The 20,139-nt window shown below is 42.8% G+C and overlaps 1 protein-coding gene across 5 annotated transcripts in view; it reads right to left on the reverse strand.

Moving 5' to 3' along the window:
* The window catches only part of LOC130297439 (lysosomal alpha-glucosidase-like), an 83,934-nt gene that overhangs the window by 25,366 nt on the left and 38,429 nt on the right, over window positions 1-20,139 (reverse strand). For all 5 annotated transcript variants that reach the window (XM_056549918.1, XM_056549914.1, XM_056549917.1 and 2 more), the window contains exons 4-11: window positions 13,065-13,230; window positions 11,531-11,627; window positions 11,238-11,357; window positions 9,467-9,585; window positions 7,418-7,549; window positions 6,699-6,809; window positions 4,850-4,963; window positions 753-840 (exon numbers count right to left, since the gene is read on the reverse strand). In XM_056549918.1, the coding sequence (XP_056405893.1) occupies window positions 753-840; window positions 4,850-4,963; window positions 6,699-6,809; window positions 7,418-7,549; window positions 9,467-9,585; window positions 11,238-11,357; window positions 11,531-11,627; window positions 13,065-13,230 (947 nt within the window). The remainder of the gene's footprint in view (window positions 1-752; window positions 841-4,849; window positions 4,964-6,698; window positions 6,810-7,417; window positions 7,550-9,466; window positions 9,586-11,237; window positions 11,358-11,530; window positions 11,628-13,064; window positions 13,231-20,139) is intronic.

A 20,139-nucleotide genomic window follows, 5' to 3' on the forward strand; every position in this document is an offset into this window, starting at 1 on the left:
CCTCTCCCACACAGGTCCAGCAGATCCACATCCACCGGTGTTCCTGTCTTCTGAAACGTGAGTGTTACATTATGATTTGAATTTATTAAGTTTACATATGACAGTGGCTGCCTAAGTTAATTAGTAAATTTTTGTTATATATTTTTTTGCAGGTTTGTAATTAGTTTTGCCCCTAACTTTGTTTGTGGTCCATATTTGTATTCTTAGTACTTTTTTTTTTAAATAACTTTTATTATTATCAAAGAAATATAATTGAATATCAGGAGGCATAAAACAGAGGCATACATACTCCCAGGAAATAAAACCGACATATCTACGCTAATAATATGTGGGAGTACATGATATTCTACAAAGTGTGATGTATTTACACAAGAATATTACATTTAATACAAATACATTAGGCCTCTTACATTGCAGTTGGGCTTTGCTATATAGAGCTCCACCGACAACTCCGTCAAGATGACGGAAGTTTAGTGGAGAAAAAAAATGCTGGTGCTATTTTTTTTTATCTCTCTTAAACTCCCATAAACTACCGGATTTCCGACAGACCCCATTCAAGTCACCTGGTGATGACCGGTGGAGTCAGTTATGCTCTGACCCGTTTTGGGGCTATTCAGCGCCAAAGGAAAAATCCGAACGTATCCAGAACGGCACAGAGCTCAATAGTAATGTGAATATAGCCTTACCTGTATATTTCTGCAGTATACAGTGTATATTAAAATATTTTTTTTCATTTATAGAGTGAAACTTACTAGGGACATATGGAGGATTTTCCAGGTTGTCATCTGGGCAGCCATCCACAGATCCATGTGCATGTGTGTTGGCTGGTTCATTCATATCCTGGAATAAAAATGTTTGATGTTTAAGACATTAAGATTTTTTGGGACAGATTATTAAAAGGGGTACTCCGGTGGAAAACTTTTTTTTAAATGAACTGGTGCCAGAAAGTTAAACAGATTTGAAAATTACTTTATTAAAAAATCTTTACCCTTCCAGTATTTTTTAGCAGCTGTATGCTACAGAGGAAATTCTTTTCTTTTTGAATTTCTTTTTTGTATTGTGCACAGTGCTCTCTGCTGACACCTCTGTCCGTGTCAGGAACTGTCCAGAGTAGCACAGGTTTGCTATGGGGATTTTATCCTGCTCTGGACAGTTTCTGATATGGGCATCAGGTGTCAGCAGAGAGCACTGTGGACAAGACAAAAAAAGAAATTTTAAAAGAAAAGAATTTCCTCTGTAGCATACAGCTGTCTGGGCATGCTGGGAGTTGTAGCTTAGAAACTCCTAGAAGCAGCAGTGTAGATCACTTTACAGCAATCTTCACTGCTGCCTCTGACGCCACCGCTGCCTCCACTTGCCTGACAGTCCTCCAAGCTGCCTGCTCCACTCGCCGATCCCCAGGTCTTCCAGGTATCTGCCGCCGGTCCCCCTGCCTCAACGGCCCCCGCAGCCATCTTCCCCCACTCTGCCCAGGGTTCCAGGGGCGGGCAAAGCGTGGATCTCAACTGTCACTCCAACCCCCCGCCCCTGCCTTGCGATCCTGACCAGCCAATCACAGGGGATAGGAGTAGGTGGCACCCCTGCCACCTCACCCCTATCCTTAAGGATGATCAGGGCTGTCTCTGGCAGCTCTGATCATCCCTATTTTCCGGCTGATCAAGTCACTAGAGACCCAATCAGCCCGGAATTGCCGCAAATCGCCGATCTGGATTGAATCGCCAGGACCCCCCAGAGGTTTGCTCAGGGTACCTGCTCAATGATTTCAGCAGGCATCTTGGTCTAATCCCAGCCGGCGGCGTCGGGTACTGGAATTACCACTTGCATAACTGTATGTCCTTAAGGGGTTAAAATTCCACTGGGTAAACTGCAGTGGATCCATCACTGGTCAGTGAGAGTTTGGGTGTCAGGTACTCACTCTTCCTCCACTCCACTACTTGTTTCTCAGCAACACCTCAGCTGTTCCTGCTAATTAGCCAGCCACTTTCCCTGCTGGGCCCTGGCTATTTTTTTTAAATATGAGTTCCGACTGCCTCTATGGGCCTTGTGTGAGCTTTGATCTCTAAGCATGTTCCTGTTATTCCTGACTGTGATTTTGTGTATGGCCCTGATCTGAACGACGTCCACACTGGTTCCTGATCCTGGTTTTGACTTTTGACTACATTGCTTCCAGTATCCTGAGTTTGGCTATTCCTGATTACTCATTTTGGCTCCTGATCCCTGGCTGTGTTTAACCAAATCCCTGGATTCCACTATTGTTTGTTATTTTTGTATCTTTTATTATAATAAAGGTGTGATTTGTACTATTGTCTTTATCTGGTTTTGTGGTTCCTTATATCAGCATTGCGGTGCTCCTGGGGATACCGTCAGGCAAGCAGTGCCCATATGAGCTCATTTGAATATTGATTTTTTCTGAACAACAGCACAGAACATCAAGATATCAAAGGCAAGGTTAATTGCACAATAATGTCCTTTATTCACCAATACCAGAAGGTTCAAGGGGTATTCCAGGAATTTTTTTTTATTTGACTATGCTACAGGGGCTGTAAAGTTAGTGTAGTTCATAATATAGTGTCTGTACCTGTGTGTGATGGTTTTCTCACAATTCTTCTGTGATTTTCACCTCAATATAAATTTTTACCAGCATACAAAATGACTGTTGTCTCAGATTTTGCCCAGGTTGCAATGCGGCCGAGACCTGACTCACTAGTCAGCTGTTGACAGGGAACCTGTCTGCTTCACTGGGTGGAGGGATCGCTTGGTGGGAGAGAGATCAATCTGCAACTAATGCAAAAGCTGTTGTTACGCCGAGCGCTCCGGGTCCCCGCTCCTCCCCGGAGCGCTCGCAACATCCTCGCTACGGCAGCGCCCCGGTCAGATCCACTGACCGGGTGCGCTGCGATACCGCCTCCAGCCGGGATGCGATTCGCGATGCGGGTGGCGCCCGCTCGCGATGCGCACCCCGGCTTCCGTACCTGACTCGCTCTCCCTCGGTCCTGTCCCGGCGCGCGCGGCCCCGCTCCCTAGGGCGCGCGCGCGCCGGGTCTCTGCGATTTAAAGGGCCACTGCGCCACTGATTGGCGCAGTGGTTCCAATTAGTGTTTTCACCTGTGCACTCCCTATGTATACCTCACTTCCCCTGCACTCCCTCGCCGGATCTTGTTGCCCTTGTGCCTAGTGAAAGCGTTCCCTTGTGAGTTCCTAGCCTGTGTTCCAGACCTCCTGCCGTTGCCCCTGACTACGATCCTTGCTGCCTGCCCCGACCTTCTGCTACGTCCGACCTTGCTTTTGTCTACTCCCTTGTACCGCGCCTATCTTCAGCAGTCAGAGAGGTTGAGCCGTTGCTAGTGGATACGACCTGGTTACTACCGCCGCAGCAAGACCATCCCGCTTTGCGGCGGGCTCTAGCTTAGAACCGGTCCACTAGCACGGTCCACGCCAATCCCTCTCTGGCACAGAGGATCCACCTCCTGCCAGCCGGCATCGTGACAGCTGTAGGCAACCTGATTGAAAACCACAGGTCTTTTGAATGGATGCAGCTAATTTAGGTTTCAAAAGGTGGGGTGGCTGATATGTGGGAGGGAGGAAAATGGAATTATGGGATTTGTAGGCAAAAGAAAAAAACTCAAACAGGAAATACCAGTTCACAAAAAGCTAGCCACAGTGTTATGGTAATCTCACAACATAGCCATTTAGCCCCAAGACAAGCGCAGATCCTTCCTAAGCATGTCCATTACTGTCTGCCATGTACGTACTAAAATCACCTTATCACGATTCGGCTTGCTGGTTGTGGATCCTCTGTGTCAGCGAGGGATTGGCGTGGACCGTGCTGGTGGACCGGTTCTAAGATGCTACTGGTATTCACCAGAGCCCGCCGCAAAGCGGGATGGTCTTGCTGCGGCGGTAGCAACCAGGTCGTATCCACTGGCAACGGCTCAACCTCGCTGACTGCTGAGAAGGCATGGGACAAAAGGACTAGGCAGAGACAAGGTCAGACGTAGCAGAAGGTCGGGGCAGGCGGCAAGGTTCGTAGTCAATATGGATAGCAGAAGATCTGGAAACACAGGCTTTGGACAGCACTAAACGCTTTCACTGGCACAAGGCAACAAGATCCGGCAAGGGTGTGCAGGGGAAGTGAGGTATTATAGCCAGGGAGCAGGTGGAAGCTAATTAGGCTAATTGGGTCAGGCACCAATCATTGGTGCACTGGCCCTTTAAATCTTAGAGAGCTGGCGCGCGCGCGCCCTAAGGAGCGGAGCCGCGCGTGCCAGGACATGACAGCCGGAGGCCGGGACAGGTAAGTGACTTGGGATGCGATTCGCGATCGGGCGCGTCCCGCTATGCGAATCGCATCCCCGCCGGCAATGTCAGTGCAGCGCTCCCGGTCAGCGGGTCTGACCGGGGCGCTGCAGGGAGAGAGACGCCGTGAGCGCTCCGGGGAGGAGCAGGGACCCGGAGCGCTCGGCGTAACACACCTTATGGTGGATAACCCTTTAATTACACTACAATTGGTGGTAGAGTCTCTTTAAGCATTATCTATGTCATCATTTATAGAATTTACCATATTTTGGTGAGATGCTCTAAAATTTCCAATTTATTCTAAATCTAATATATGCACAAATATTCTGCATTCTTGTCTAGCTGGACTTCTACAGTACTTGGTTCAAGTGGGTCATGTAAAATGTAGTCAGAGGGACTATGGGCTTGTCTGCTGATAACTTGGGTTATGTCACCTTAGAAGTACAATTTTACCATTGAATATAAGTGGTTATCCTCTCCCGAGTGGAAATTTGCTTTAAGTATAGGTATAATGTTTGATAAAAAATTAAATGTGTAAATGAATGCAACTTACAATCCATATCCCATCAAAAGGCACCTTGTCATGAAAATCCTTCAGCATATCATACCACCATTTATGTGCTTCCGGGTTTGTGAAGTCTACAAACACTGTTAAGCCAGGCCAAACCTGCAAAGAGTAAATAAAGAAAATTGTAGTCATGGGGTACTCCGGTGGAAAACTTTTTTTTTTTACATCAACTGGTGCCAGAAAGTAAAACAGATTTGTAAATTACTTCTATTAAAAGAAATCTTAATCCTGCCAGTAATTATCAGCTGCTGAATACTACACAGGAAATTATTTTCTTTTTAATTTCTTTTCTGTCATGACCACAGTGCTCTCTGCTGACACCTCTGTCCATATCAGGAACTGTCCGGAGTAGGAGAAAATCGCCATGGAAAACATATGCTGCTCTGGACAGTTCCAAAAATGGACAGAGGTGTCAGCAGAGAGCACTGTGGTCGTGACAGAAAAGAAATCCCAAAAGTAAAGAATTTCCTCTGTAGTATATAGCTGCTAAGACGTACTGGAAGGATTAAGAATTTTTTATAGAAGTAATTTACAAAAAAAAAAAAAAAAGGTTTTCACTGGAGTACCCCTTTAATAGAATATAAAGGCATAATTTTTTCATTTTTAAAATTGTATTGCTGTAAAAGCATAAACAACACTAAGGATCATGGGGCAACTAATGAGAGGATGTCACTGCAGGAAGAGGACCCAGCAGCTATGTAGGGAAACAGGGAAAGGTTTTGGGAGAAAGACCACCAATTTAGTAGATATTTAGTAGGTTGTTAGGCAGACACTCCCCCCCCCCCCCATAAGGTAGGTAGATACACCTACATGTAAGGTCTCTCTACCAAGGTTATGAGGGGGTGGCTGTCTAACAACCTACTAAATATCTACTAAATGGGTGGTCTACCCACTTATATACTATATTGAGGGTGTCTACCTACCTCATATATTCTTACTATATGGTGGATCTACCTACTATATACCTAATATATTGGAGTCTACTTATCTACTAACCACAAAGTGATTATACGCTATATATGGAGCACAAAATGGCCACTATAGATGTTTGAGGACACAAAGGGGTCCTACTACTGTGTGAAAAATTATTCCTGTTTGGGGGCACGTTTACGGTATGGGGCATTATTAGTGTGTGTGTGGACCAAAAGGGTCCCCAAAGGCCTTATGCAATTAGAAGAGGACATACTCAAATCCTGTACAGATCACAGCTCTGGTGGACTGAAGAAGCCTTGAAACCTTTTGTACCACTCTGTTTATACTATTTATTACTTGCTTTTAGGGGTACTCCACTGGATAAAACATTTTTTAAATCAACTGGCGACAGAAAGTTAAACAGATTTGTAAATTACTTCTATTAAAAAATCTAAATCCTCCCAGTACTAAGCTGCTGTATGCTTCACAGGAACTTCTTTTCTTTTTCAATTTCCTTTCTGTCTGACCACAGTGCTCTCTGCTGACACCTCTGTCCATTTTAGGAACTGTTCAGAGTAGGAGCAAATCCCCATAGCAAACCTATCCTGTTCTGGACAGTTCCTGATATGGACAGAAGTGTCAACAGAGAGCACTGTGGTCAGACTGAAAGGAAGTTCAAAAAGAAAACAACTTCCTGTGGAGCATACAGAAGCTTATATGTACTAGAAAGATTTATATTTTTTAATACAAGTAATTTACAAATCTGGCTAACTTTTTGTCATCAGTTGATTTAAAAAAAACATGTTTTCCAGTGGAGCACCCCTTTAACTTTAGAAATTTATACTTTTTTTTTCTCAGCCAAGAAATATTTTCTAATACAACACACATACAGTAAAATAATGTTATATATAAAGGTATATACCTTGCCCACAAGTGGCTGGCCAGTCTCGTTGGTGACATAGACTCCTCTCTTCAGTCCATCTTCATAGGGGAAATAACTTCCACGGGGACTAGTAAGGCCAATAGCTGGTTCCTAATATACATAATAATACATAAAAGTCACCTCGCCCTGTTCTCCTTCAGTATATGCACATTCTCTAGACTCTGCAACTTACTTTAGACTATGTGGTTAAAGGGGTACTCCCATCCCCTCATGACGTCATGCCTCGCCCCCTCAATGCAAGTCTATGGGAAAGGGCGTGACGGCTGTCACGCCCCCTCCCATAGACTTGCAGTGAGGGGGTGGGGCGTGAAATCTTGAGGGGGCGGGGCTATGATGTCACGAGCTCCCGGCGCCGGCTCCAGCGTTCAGAACAGTTTATTCCAAGCGCTAAACAGTGGAGTACCCATTTAAGATATAAAACGTGAGTTGTGATTGGTTGTTGCTTGGGATAATCACTCCAGTTTCTGTCTCAGACAGATTGATAAATAAGGGCCAATGTTTGCGACTTTCTACTGGATCTGCACCTGGCACAGCTAAACAAATTCTCCCCCATAGACTGTGCTGGAGGACATTTGGTTATGGTACCTGCTTAGACTGTTCTGCTTACGAAAATTAGACATTAGACATTTAGTTTACATTTATAATATGAACTTTTCATGGAATTGTCAGTGCGGTACATTCAAGCCCGCAATCCTTACCACAATTAAGACGTATTTCATGCCCTCTTGGTGCAATTCATTAACCATTTCTGGCATATCTCCAAAGTTTTCTGGGTCATAAGTGAAATCTAGGAACGCGTCCATATAGTCAATGTCATTCCATTGCACGTCCTAGAAATTAGAAAAAAATTATATTGGTGAACGACCCAGGTTAATCCAATGTTAATTTATTAGATTCATTTAGTATCATAACAATAAGAAGCAATATGAAATACTTAGGTCATAAATAGGGTTTTGCTGTCAAGTTTAACTATGTAACTATGTAAGTTTACACTATCACTACACTAAAACATAGTCTATCCTGCTGCTTCTTGCTTCTACAAACACTCACACATTTTTTAAATCCTAACACTGGTACTGATGGGGGATGAAGTAGGAAAGGGGTTTTGGCGACTTTAGACAATAATTCTATACTTCTAATGTTATAATGTACGTTATTTTATTCTAAGGGTCTATTCACACAGCAGAATTTCCGCTGTGTAAATATGTTTAAAAATAAATAAATAAATAATAATAATAATAATAATAAAAGACTAAACCCACGCAAATGACCCTAGTGACATGGTTTAATTAAAACCTGTTCTTTTAGAGTTTGTTCATAATTAATAAATAATGTAAATATGGTCATCTTTGTATTTCGAGGGCCATGAACAGTAGATGCACTTCAGTTATTACTAAACGCTTTCCTAAAGGTAATTTGTAATTGCTGCTCAGAGATGCAGACACCATCAGATAGCTGTTAGGGTATAAAACCAGACTGTACGTTTCCTGAAGCTGATGGTGGTTGTCAAACTTATTAAAAACGTATAAACTTTTTATTTCTCAGCGAAGTGCCAAGGAGATGGAGCTTAGCTTCTCAAATGCCATACCTTGACATGTCCCCACACTCACCTTTTCCTTTTAGCATCTACCTGATTGCTTCCTACTAATCTCCCCTTGCTTGGTTGAACTTGATGGACATTACATAACCCCCCCCCCCCCCCCCCACTCCTGGGATTAGGCTAATACTGTCCATGCTGAGGGCTTCAGATTTATACCCACTTTTAGGGTATGTTCACATGAGCGGATCCCCAGCGTATTTCACGCTGCAGTTCCGCTGCTGAAGGACCGCCGTATGCTGCCTTTACAAGTGCCTGCTCGGAGCGACAATACGCCGCTACGAGCAGACACACTGAAGCGATGTGCGAGTCGCTGCGCATGCACGGTGTACTCGCACACATCGCGGCTGCTCCCCCTGCTCTATGAGCTAGGCCAAGAGCTACCGCGATGTGCGAGTATACTGCTCATGCGTGTTGCGACACGCACATCGTAGTGTGTCTGCTCGAAGCGGCGTATATTGTCGCTTTGAGAAGGCACATGTAAAGACAGCATACAGCAGTCCTTCAGCGGCGGATCTGCAGAGTAAAATAAGCTGGGGATCCACTCGTGTGAACGTACCCTTAAGTCCTATGTAGTTACCTCCTAACTGGATATTTGGGGTTTCAAAACTAGTTGACTAACTATATCTCAAGAACGAAGGTTGGGGAGGGGTGCTTGGGCATAGCAAAAACTAAAAACACTTGTCTAGTCAATGAAGAAGAGCCTACAATATGATATGGAGAACTCAACTTTTTGAGAGGCTCATAAAGTTATTCATTATCATGCATTTTGTTGCTTTGCTCCCACCATTAAAAAAAAAATTAAAAAAAATAATAAAAAAAAAATAAAAAAGACATAGAATTTGTCCAGATACGGTGCTCAAATATTATACCTCATAGTAGAGATTGTTTGGTTTACTGCAAAAAATCCAGTCGTTCTTGTTAGTAGGAACAATGGGGGAGATTTATGAAAACCTGTCCAGAGGAAAAGTTGCTGAGTTGCCCATAGCAACCAATCAGATCGCTTCTTTCATTTTTGAAAAGGCCACTGAAAAATGAAAGAAGCGATCTGATTGGTTGCTATGGGTAACTCAGCAACTTTTCCTCTGGACAGGATTTGATAAATCTCCCCCAATATGCTATGAAACAACAGAATATTGTGCTTTGTTACCAGAGGAATTTGAGCTTCCCTGGTTTTCTTCACAGCTTCTCGAGTCATGGCAGAACTGGTGTACCCCCAGCGACAAAGGTGGAATCCAAGGCTCCAATATGGAGGCATAAAGGGATACCCTCAAATGAAATAGAAGAACATACATAATCATTTTATGACTTATTATTTATATAATGCATATTCTAAAGTATTTCTATAATAAATATTGTATAGTATATACAGTCATGGCGTAAATGTTGGCACCCCTGAAATGAAGTATTTCTCACAGAAAAGGATTACAGTAACACATGTTTTGCTATACACATGTTTATTCCCTTTGTGTGTATTGGAACTAAACCAAAAAAGGAGGAAAAAAAGCAAATTGGACATAATGTCACCCCAAACGCCAAAAATGGGCCGGACAAAATTATTGGCACCCTTAACTTAATATTTGGTTGCACACCCTTTGGAAAGAATAATTGAAATCAGTCGTTTCCTATAACCATCAATAAGCTTCTTCCACCTCTCAGCCGGAATGTTGGACCACTCTTCCTTTACAAACTGCTCCAGGTCTCTCTTATTGGAAGGCGCCTTTTCCCAACAGCAATTTTAAGATCTCTCCACAGGTGATCAATGGGATTTAGATCTGGACTCATTGCTGCCACTTTAGAACTCTCCAGCGCTCTGTTGCCATCCATTTCTGGGGTCTTTTTGATGTGTGTTTGGGGTCATTGTCCTGCTGGAAGACCCAAGATCTCGGATGCAAACCCAGCTTTCTGACACTGGGCTGTACAGTGCGACCCAAAATCCATTGGTAATCCTCAGATTTCATGATGCCTTGTATACATTCAAGGCACCCAGTGCCAGAGGCAGCAAAACAACCCCAAAACATCATTGACCCTCCCCCATATTTCACTGTAGGTACTGTGTTCTTTTCTTTGTAGGCCTCATTCCGTTTTTGGTAACCAGTAGAATGTTGTGCTTTATCAATGCATGAAACAATCTTTCACATGGTTGAAACAATCTTATTTTTCCACAATTTTGAAAGGGTGCCAATAATTTTGTCCAGCCCATTTTTGAAGTTTGGGGTGACATTATGTCCAATTTGCTTTTTTTTCCTCCCTTTTTTGGTTTAGTTCCAATACACACAAAAGGAATAAACATGTGTATAGAAAAACATGTGTTACTACTAGAGATGAGCAAACTTACAGTAAATTCGATTCGTCACGAACTTCTCGGCTCGGCAGTTGATTACTTTCCTGCATAAATTTGTTCAGTTTTTCGGTGCTCCGGTGGGCTGGAAAAGGTGGATACAGTCCTAGAAGACTCTTTCCTAGGAATGTATCCACCTTTTCCAGCCCACCGGAGCACCTGAAGGCTGAACTAATTTACGCAGGAAAAGTCATCAACTGTCGAGACGAGAAGTTCGTGACGAATCGAAGTTCGCTCATCTCTAGTTACTGCAATCCTTTTCTGTGAGAAATATTTCATTTTCTTGAAAAATTTCAGGGGTTCCAACATTTACGGCCATGACTGTATATAAGTCTTTTTTATTGTACTTATATAATGTATATTCTATGGTGTTTTTGTGCAATGGATAAAAAGGGGCAAAAAAAGTTTGACATTTAACCCAGTAGACAGCAACATTTTCAACAAATTGAACACTTAGTGTTCTACTAAAATGTATATTTTCCAGAAAATGCATCACCTTTAGACAAATTTGTATCAAATAGTTAGTTTTAGCAAAAAAATGCATATCTTCTAACAGGATGGGATTTATAGGCATTCTTACCTACGACGTCCTGGTACTGCTTTACAACGGTTTTAGGCTCAGGACCCAAAAAGACATAAAAATCCAAAATCCCTCCTGTAGTTCTCCAGGTCAAAGCGGGAGCAGGCTGCAGTATGATATCTAGAGAGATACTGATCATTGTTATTTTGGGTACCATATTATGTATGTGGTCAGTATGTAACACTTTACAGAGGAATAAACTGCATATACTGTAGTATGACAATATTATTTCTGATCATCGCAGATCATTAGTTATTACTTGTTTATATTTGTATTATATATAACACACTTACCCATGGCATTGCTGTTGAGCAGAAACACTCCATGAGCTAAACCATCTTTATCCATCGCTACATAAAAAGGATGAGTGCCGTACAGGTTTGCATCTTTCTAAAAGTACAAGAACCAAACAGATACCATCAAACAAATAGAAAAAAGATAAGGTTATGTTCTCATGGCCGGGTCTACTGCGAATTTCCCACTGTGGGTTTAAGCTCCAGAGGAAAATCAACAGAAGATTACATTGCCTTTAAAGGGGGTACTCCCCTGGAAAACATTTTTTTTTAAATCAACTGGTGCCAGAAAGTTAAACAGATTTGTAAATTACTTCTATTTAAAAATTGTAATTCTCCAATTACTTATTAGCTGCTGCATGCTACAGAGGAAGTTCTTTTCTTTTTGAGTTTCCTTTCTGTCTGACCACAGTGCTCTCTGCTGACACCTCTGTCCATTTTAGGAACTATCCGGAGCAGGAGAGGTTTCCTATGGGGATTTGCTCCTACTCTGGACAGTTCCTACAATGGACAGAGGTGTCAGCAGAGAGCACTGTGGTCAGACTGAAAGGAAATTCAAAAAGAAAAGAACTTCCTGTGAAACATACAGCAGCTGATAAGTACCCCCGCAATGTCATAAACTCCCTCTCAATGCAAGTCTACAGGAGGGGGCGTGTGAGGCTGCTGGGGGCATTGTGTGTGTGTGAGAGAGAGGCTGCTGGAGGCACTGTGTGCATGTGTGAGACTGCTGGGACATTGTTTGCGTGTGTGAGGCTGCTGGCGGCATTGTGTGTGTGTGAGAGAGAGGCTGCTGGAGGCACTGTGTGCATGTGTGAGACTGCTGGGGGCATTGTTTGCGTGTATGAGGCTGCTGGGGGCTTTGTGTGCATGTGTGAGGCTGCTGGGGGCTTTGTGTGCATGTGTGAGGCTGCTGGGGGCTTTGTGTGTATGTGTGTGTCACTGCTGGGGGCCTAGAAGGAGACAGAAATATAAGATATGGAACACTAGACTGAGAACAAGATGAGTCTCAAGATGAGTCTCCACAAAAGCCAAACAAAAGCCAAACTCCAAAACATAAAGGAATACAGGTAAGGATACAAAACAGGAAACTATAAAACCAAACTCCACAACATGGAGGAATACTAAATACTGAGCAGGGGTACAAGCACAAGACTAACAGTGACAGCTGCTGCTACGTGCGCTGGTCGATAACACCCCCTTCCTGCAGACTGCCGGGGCCCCATACAGGAGATTGTGTGGGGGGGGGGGGGGGGGGGTCCTTAGGATAGGGGATAACTTTTCATATAACAGAATACTCCTTTAATTTGTTATTACACATATGCATTGTATTAGCAATCTATATGGATATATTTACCAGTCACATGGCTACGCTTGTTGCTTGAGAAAGGTCCTGGAGAGGACCGGAGCGTTGCCTGCTCACATTTTGATGGTATAAAAGTATTTGAATTTTTCCCGTACTTTATGGAGTGCTGCAGTTAATATTTTGCATAGATATATCAATAAATATCCTATGCACAGATGCCACCCTTCTTACCCGAGGTATTAAGTCTCTGTTCCAAAATGTTAATCTTCTCCAGTTCAGATCCAGGTTAATGGAAGTATAATGTTCCCCCAGTCCATACAGAAAGTTTGAGGAAAGAGAGGTTGACATCTGAATAAACTGGTCTGCGAATAGTAATGGAGCCAAAGTGGTGTTTAACCTAAAATACAGAAAAGTCATCAATTAATAATCTTCTTGCTGTAAAAAAAAACATTCTCAAATGTGAATAAACATTCTTAGGCCAAAATATCAGCTAATTCCTCATGGTTATGGTTTCTGCAGAATGTATTCTGGCCTTTAGATTAAGAGTTCATATAGTGTAAAACAAAAAACAAAAACGTCAGTAAGAAAGGTATAAGAAAAGCAGCTTTTTTTTTTAATCTAATGTATTCTACTTTAGATTAAACAAAAGCGGCCATCAGTGCACACCGTGTATAAAAAACTAAATGACATTAATTCCAGTGTTGAATTTATTACCACTACCTACCATCATTCCATTAACCCCTTAAGGACCGGAGGTTTTTCCGTTTTTGCATTTTCGTTTTTTGCTCCTTGCCTTTAAAAAATCATAACTCTTTCAAATTTACACCTAAAAATCCATATGATGGCTTATTTTTTGCGCCACCAATTCTACTTTGTAATGACGTCAGTCATTTTGCCCAAAAATCTATGGTGAAGCGGGAAAAAAAATCATTGTGCGACAAAATTGAAAAAAAAACGCTGTTTTGTAACTTTTGGGGGCTTCCGTTTCTACGTAGTACATTTTTCGGTAAAAATGACACCTGATATGTATTCTGTAGCTCCATACGATTAAAATGATACCCTACTTATATAGGTTTGATTTTGTCGGACTTCTGGAAAAAATCATAACTACATGCAGGAAAATTAATACGTTTAAAATTGTCATCTTCTGACCCCTATAACTTTTTTATTTTTCCGTGTATTGGGCGGTATGAGGGCTCATTTTTTGCGCCGTGATCTGAAGTTTTTAACGGTACCATTTTTGCATTGATAGGACTTATTGATCACTTTTTATTCATTTTTAAATGATATAAAAAGTGACCAAAAATGCACTATTTTGGACTTTGGAATTTTTTTGCGCGCACGCCATTGACCGAGCGGTTTAATTAATGATATATTTTTATAATTCGGACATTTCCGCACGCGGTGATACCACATATGTTTATTTTTATTTTTATTTACACTGTGTTTTTTTTTTTATTGGAAAAGGGGGGTGATTCAAACTTTTAATAGGGGAGGAGTTAAATGATCTTTATTCACTTTTTTTTTTCACTTTTTTTGTGCAGTGTTATAGGTCCCATAGGGACCTATAACACTGCACACACTGATCTTCTATGTTGATCACTGGTTTCTCATAAGAAACCAGTGATCTACGATTCTGCCGGATGACTGCTCATGCCTGGATCTCAGGCACTGAGCAGTCATTCGGCGATCGGACAGCGAGGAGGCAGGAAGGGGCCCTCCCGCTGTCCTGTCAGCTGTTCGGGATGCCGCGATTAGCCGCGGCTATCCCGAACAGCTCGACTGAGCTAGCCGGGAACTTTCACTTTCACTTTTAGCCGCGCGGCTCAGCTTTGAGCGCGCGGCTAAAGGGTTAATAGCGCGCGGCGCCGCGATCGGCGCTGCGCGCTATTAGAGGCGAGTCCCGGCTTCACTATGACGCCGGGCCCGCCATGATATGACGCGGGGTTACTGTGTAACCCCGCGTTATATCGGAAGAGCAGGACCAAGGACGTACCGGTACGTCCTTGGTCCTTAAGGGGTTAAAGGGGTACTCCACTGAAAAACATTGTCTTTTAAATCAACTGGTGCCAGAAAGTTAAACAGATTTGTAAATGACTTCTATTAAAAAATCTTAATCCTTCCAGTACTTATCAGTTGCTGTATACTACAGAGGAAGTTCTATTCTTTTTGAATTTCCTTTTAGTCTGACCACAGTGCTCTCTGCTGACACCTCTGTCCATATCAGGAACTGTCCAGAGCAGGATAGGTTTGCTATGGGGATTTGCTCCTACTCTGGACAGTTCCTAAAATGGACAGAGGTGTCAGCAGAGAGCACTGTGGTCAGACAGAAAGGAAATTCAAAAAAGAAAAAACTTCCTCTGTAGTATACAGCAGCTGATAAGTAGTGGAAGATTTTTAAATAGAAATTACTTGCAAATCTGTTTAACTTTCTGGCACCAGTTGATTTAAAAAAAAAAAAAATGTTTTCCAGCAGAGTAACCCTTTAATAGAACACATTATTAGAATTACAAAAACTGCTGCTTTTTATATCTATTTTACTGCAGTATTTTTGTTTTGATTTTCTAACATGTGAAAAAGCCCTCAGAAAACTCCATCCTCTCCTCCAGCTGAATGCATTATGCGCCTGGCCCCATTTGTGCAATGTGTTTCTGGGTCGTACTGTTGTACAGATATATAAATACTATAAATGTTTTTAGTATTTTTATATTTTGCATCACAGGGAGAAAAGGTGTTTTACTTGCTGTGGATCCTATACTCATAAGGGGAGATTTGTTGTCATCATTGTTGTATTTGGTAAGTATGTTTCGAAGTAATTTTTTTATTAAAGGGGTACTCCGCTGCTCAGTGTTTGGAACAAACTGTTCCGAACGCTGGAGCCGGTGCAGGAAGCTCCTGACGTCATAGCCCCGCCCCCTGATGACATCACACCCTGCCACCTCAATGCAAGTCTATGGGAGGGGGCGTGACAGCCGTCACGCCCCCTCCCATAGACTCGCATTGAGAGGGTGGGGCGTGATGTCATGAGGGGGCGGGGCTATGACATCAAGAGCTTCCGGCACCGTCTCCAGCGTTCGGAAAGGTTTATTCCAAACACTGAGCAGCGGAGTACCCCTTTAAGGAGGGTTGATAAATTTGGCGCACATAAGCAAAAAACAATAAATCCATTTAGAACACCATTTTGTATGATTCCTCCTCTCTACAACTTTTTGTGCAACTTTTTTTTTTTAAAGTGCTGTCCAAAGGCAGTTTTGTAAGCCAGGTCTGACCTGGCTTAGGTTTGCAATTTTTTAAGGGGTTTGTGACTTTTTTTATGCCTACATGCAAAGGCTCAGGCGCGTGCGACAATGTGTGACCGGAGTAAGCAAAAAAGGCTTTAAATGCAATGATAAATGTCTCCCATAAAGTCTTGTGCCTCCGTTTTCACAAGCTCATTTAGTGAGCAGACACTGTTCTTCTCATGATCCCATTATCTCTATCCTCCATACTATGGATCGCTCATTGCTTTTATAGCAATCCGAGAGGGCAGCCTAAATGGGATGACAGGTTCCCTCTAAAGAGAATTTGTCATAAGAAAAAAAAATCCTGAAATCTTGCAGTTTTTAGTCTGGCCACTAAGCCTAATAATAAGATGAAATTTTCTGTTCTGTAGAAAAAACTTTTCAAAACTCACAGGTATGATTACATGACAGGTGACATGTACAGTAGATATGAAGAACCTAGGATCCACCATTCACAATAGGTGATAGTCAACGCTCACCTCTCCCATTCCCTGCACAGTGACACAGAGACCATGCCTAGTTAATATATAAGCCAGCTTCAAACTATTGTTTCCTATAGTCCATGTGACTGCTGTGAACATTATCTCTACATACTGTTAAAAGCAAAAAGGCTTTTGGCAATTTTGGTGACATGACATTGTGCAGTTATCTACAACCTGCAACTATTTTTAACTTTTCATATAAAAAAAAGTAACCACAATTTTTATTTGCAGTGTACAGTGGCGAATATTTTGGCTTCATGCAGCAGTCATAGTGTTATGTTGCATGCTGCAGCGGGATCCTATTGACAATCATTAGATGCCATATCAGAATGCAGCAATTCCATCTTCATGTGCAACCATTGTCGCTGTGCAGCTTTAGTTTTACTGCTTTGGCTGATCTATTTATCTAATCTAGTGTGTTAAGTTATTGAACTAATCCTTGCGAGGACAAGGTCAGGTACTGGCCTAGGCTGGCTCTGCCTGCTGCTTAGAGAGAAGCAACCAACAAATTACTCAGTCAACTAATACTGGGGGGTGTTAGGATTCGGCAGGCTGGAGGTGGATCCTCTGTGTCAGAGAGGGATTGGTGTGGACCGTACCGGTGGACCGGTAACGGCTCAACCTCACTGACTGCTGAGAGTGGCGTGGGACAGGAGGACTAGACAGAGGCGAGGTCAGACGTAGCAGAAGGTCAGGGCAGGCGGCAAGGTTCGTAGTCAAGGGTAACGGCAGAAGGTCTGGTAACACTGGTAAGGCAAACACAGAAACGCTTTCACAAGGCACTGAGGCAACAAGATCCGGCAATTCTGGGAAGGGGAAGTGAGGTAATATAGGCAAGGAGCAGATGGGAGCAATTACACTGATTGGGCCAGGCACCAGTTAGTGGTGTACTGGCCCTTTAAATCTTAGAGAGCCGGCGCGCGCCCTAGAGAGTGGAGCCGCGCGCGCCAGGACGTGACAGCCGGGGAACGGGACAGGTAAGTGGATTGGCATGCGACCCGCGAGCGGGCGCATCCCGCTATGCGGATCGCATCCCCGCCAGCAGTGTCAGTGCAGCGCTCCCGGTCAGTGGGTCTGACCGGGGCACTGCAGAGAGGAGAACGCCGCGAGCACTCCGGGGAAGAGCAGGGACCCGGAGCGCTCGGCGTAACAGGGGGGGTGTATTTTTTTAGATGGGGGTTTTCTGTATATTTAGAGGTTCTAGTCAGGGGGTTCCCGTTTTAGATCCTTATTAGTTTCGGAGCTGTGTGGAATGTGTATTTATTTGGAGTGTTTGCACGAATCTATATTTAGTTATAAATCTGAGGGGGCTAAAGGATCAGACTACACAGAGTTTTAGGACACTGATAGGGATATTAATATTTATTAATTATTGTTGATAGCCTATCCTTAAAGGGAATTAATCATCAGATTTTACCATATATAACGCTTGTCAACTCATTATATATATGGTAAAATCTGTATCCTCACCATCCCGGGGGATGTTTGTGCCCCCAGGGATGGTAAAAATGTGAAGTTATAAAGTCCCCCCTGGCCACCTCACCAGTAGTCATTTGGACGGGGACTAATACTTACCAGCACCCGCCGCTCCCCGTCACTCTGGCTGTGGCCCCGCCCCATCGGCTTGATTGATGGCTCGTGTCATTGCTCTGCTCTGTCTGCTTAGGTAGATCCATAATGCGTGACGTGTTGATTTTAATTTTTATATATATTTGTTTTTATTGTAGGCACTATTATCCACTTTGTTCGGACAGACATGTTTGGGGACTCCACATTCCCAAGCACCGACAAGAACATCACATTCTGTTAATTAACTGTTTATATTATCTGCTTTTGTGGAACGTTAGTTGTTTATGGTCCGGAATAAAGGTCCGGCATATTGTGGATAGCTAAGCAATCCTATTGCACACGTATCCACTACGGACTGGCGATGCGGCCGAGCGCAGATAATCACCGTATACGCATCACATCTCCTAGGCTATACAAGGGATCACGTACTGAACAGCTGACGGGTTGGGGACTGCATCATCATGCTTTGGCGCAGCCACATTGTTTACAATCGGAGTATACAGGAGTTGTTTGTAGATCTATGGAATGATTCAGCTGGTTCGAATAAGGATCGGAAGCAAGAATGGGTAATTTGGACTTCCCAGTCTCTTGTACTCCAGTTGGTCCTTAGTAAAACTGTAATATGATTGTTATTAATATATAGGCTTTGTATTGTTTATATATTGTTGAAATATGTAAGTCACATAATTGCTTTTTGAACCTATCACAATCAGTGGGTTGTCCTTCACTGTCTGTACATAAGGTTGTTCTATTGATATATTTGTTATGCTTGAAAAAGCTCTCCAGCCAAAACGTTGCATACTGTGCTCTTTAGCGCAATAACATTTTAAGCCTGCAATTATACCAGACCTCATGACTGGTGCTGTATCATGTGTTTGAGGACTTGCTGGGACTGGTGGATACCTTGCACAGCACTAGAGGTGATCCTATGCTGGTTCTCTTCTGTATATTAGGGAAGGAGAGAAAAAAGAAAAAGGAAAAGACACATGCCCCTAGTGTAGTATGTATAATACACCAATAAACGTATATACAGGATAATAGCACTCACCTTGTACAGTTGCATAGAGCAGGATAATGTAAACTATTTATTAAAGGCACACATCTACGCGTTTCTGGCCCGGATTGGGCCCTTCTTCAGGATAAAGTGCATGATGATGTAATTTATCCTGAAGAAGGGCCCACTCCAGGCCAGAAACGCGTAGATGCGTGCCTTTGATAAATAGTTAACATTATCCTGCTCTATATTGCAAGTTTATTACTTTGGAGAAGATCCAGCCCATTACCAGTTCCTATTTTCGCTGTCTACTTCACCGCTCTTCTGTGTATTAGCATTCCCTATATGTTTGTTACAGATGCAAACCAGTTGCTAGATTGCAGAACCAAAGAACCAGACTTCAATTTAGCAGTTGTCTTTATTGGGTCCCTAAAATTGACTTTGTTAGCCTTGGCAGCCGCTGCCTGGCACTGATCATTAAAGTAAAGTTTACTGTCCACCAGTACCCCCAAGTCTTTTTTGGTAGAAGTTTTAACTAATGTCTTATTATTTAGTACATAATTGTACATGTTGTTTTCATGGGATGTATAGAGAGGCATGGAGGCTCATGACAAGAACATAGTTTTGCCTCTGAATAAATCATTAGTGGGACCACATATGGAGTATTGTGTCCAATTTTGGGCACCTATATATATAAAGGATATGGCTGAACTGGAGAGGGTACAAAGGAGGGCGACAAAAATTATTGATGGTATGGGAGGATTACAGGACCAAGACAGGTTATCAAGATTGGGGTTATTTAGTCTGAAGAAAAGACGTCTTAGGGGCCATCTGATCACAATGTACAAATCTATGACTGGACAGTACAGAGATCTTTCTAGTGATCTTTCTATACATACGCTGGTGACCATGACAAGGGGGACATCCTCTACGTCTAGAGGAAAGAAGGTTTCACCATCATCACAGACAGAGATTCTTTA

The sequence above is a fragment of the Hyla sarda genome, chromosome 13 (genome assembly GCF_029499605.1).
Source record: "Hyla sarda isolate aHylSar1 chromosome 13, aHylSar1.hap1, whole genome shotgun sequence".
Classification (NCBI taxonomy): domain Eukaryota; kingdom Metazoa; phylum Chordata; class Amphibia; order Anura; family Hylidae; genus Hyla; species Hyla sarda.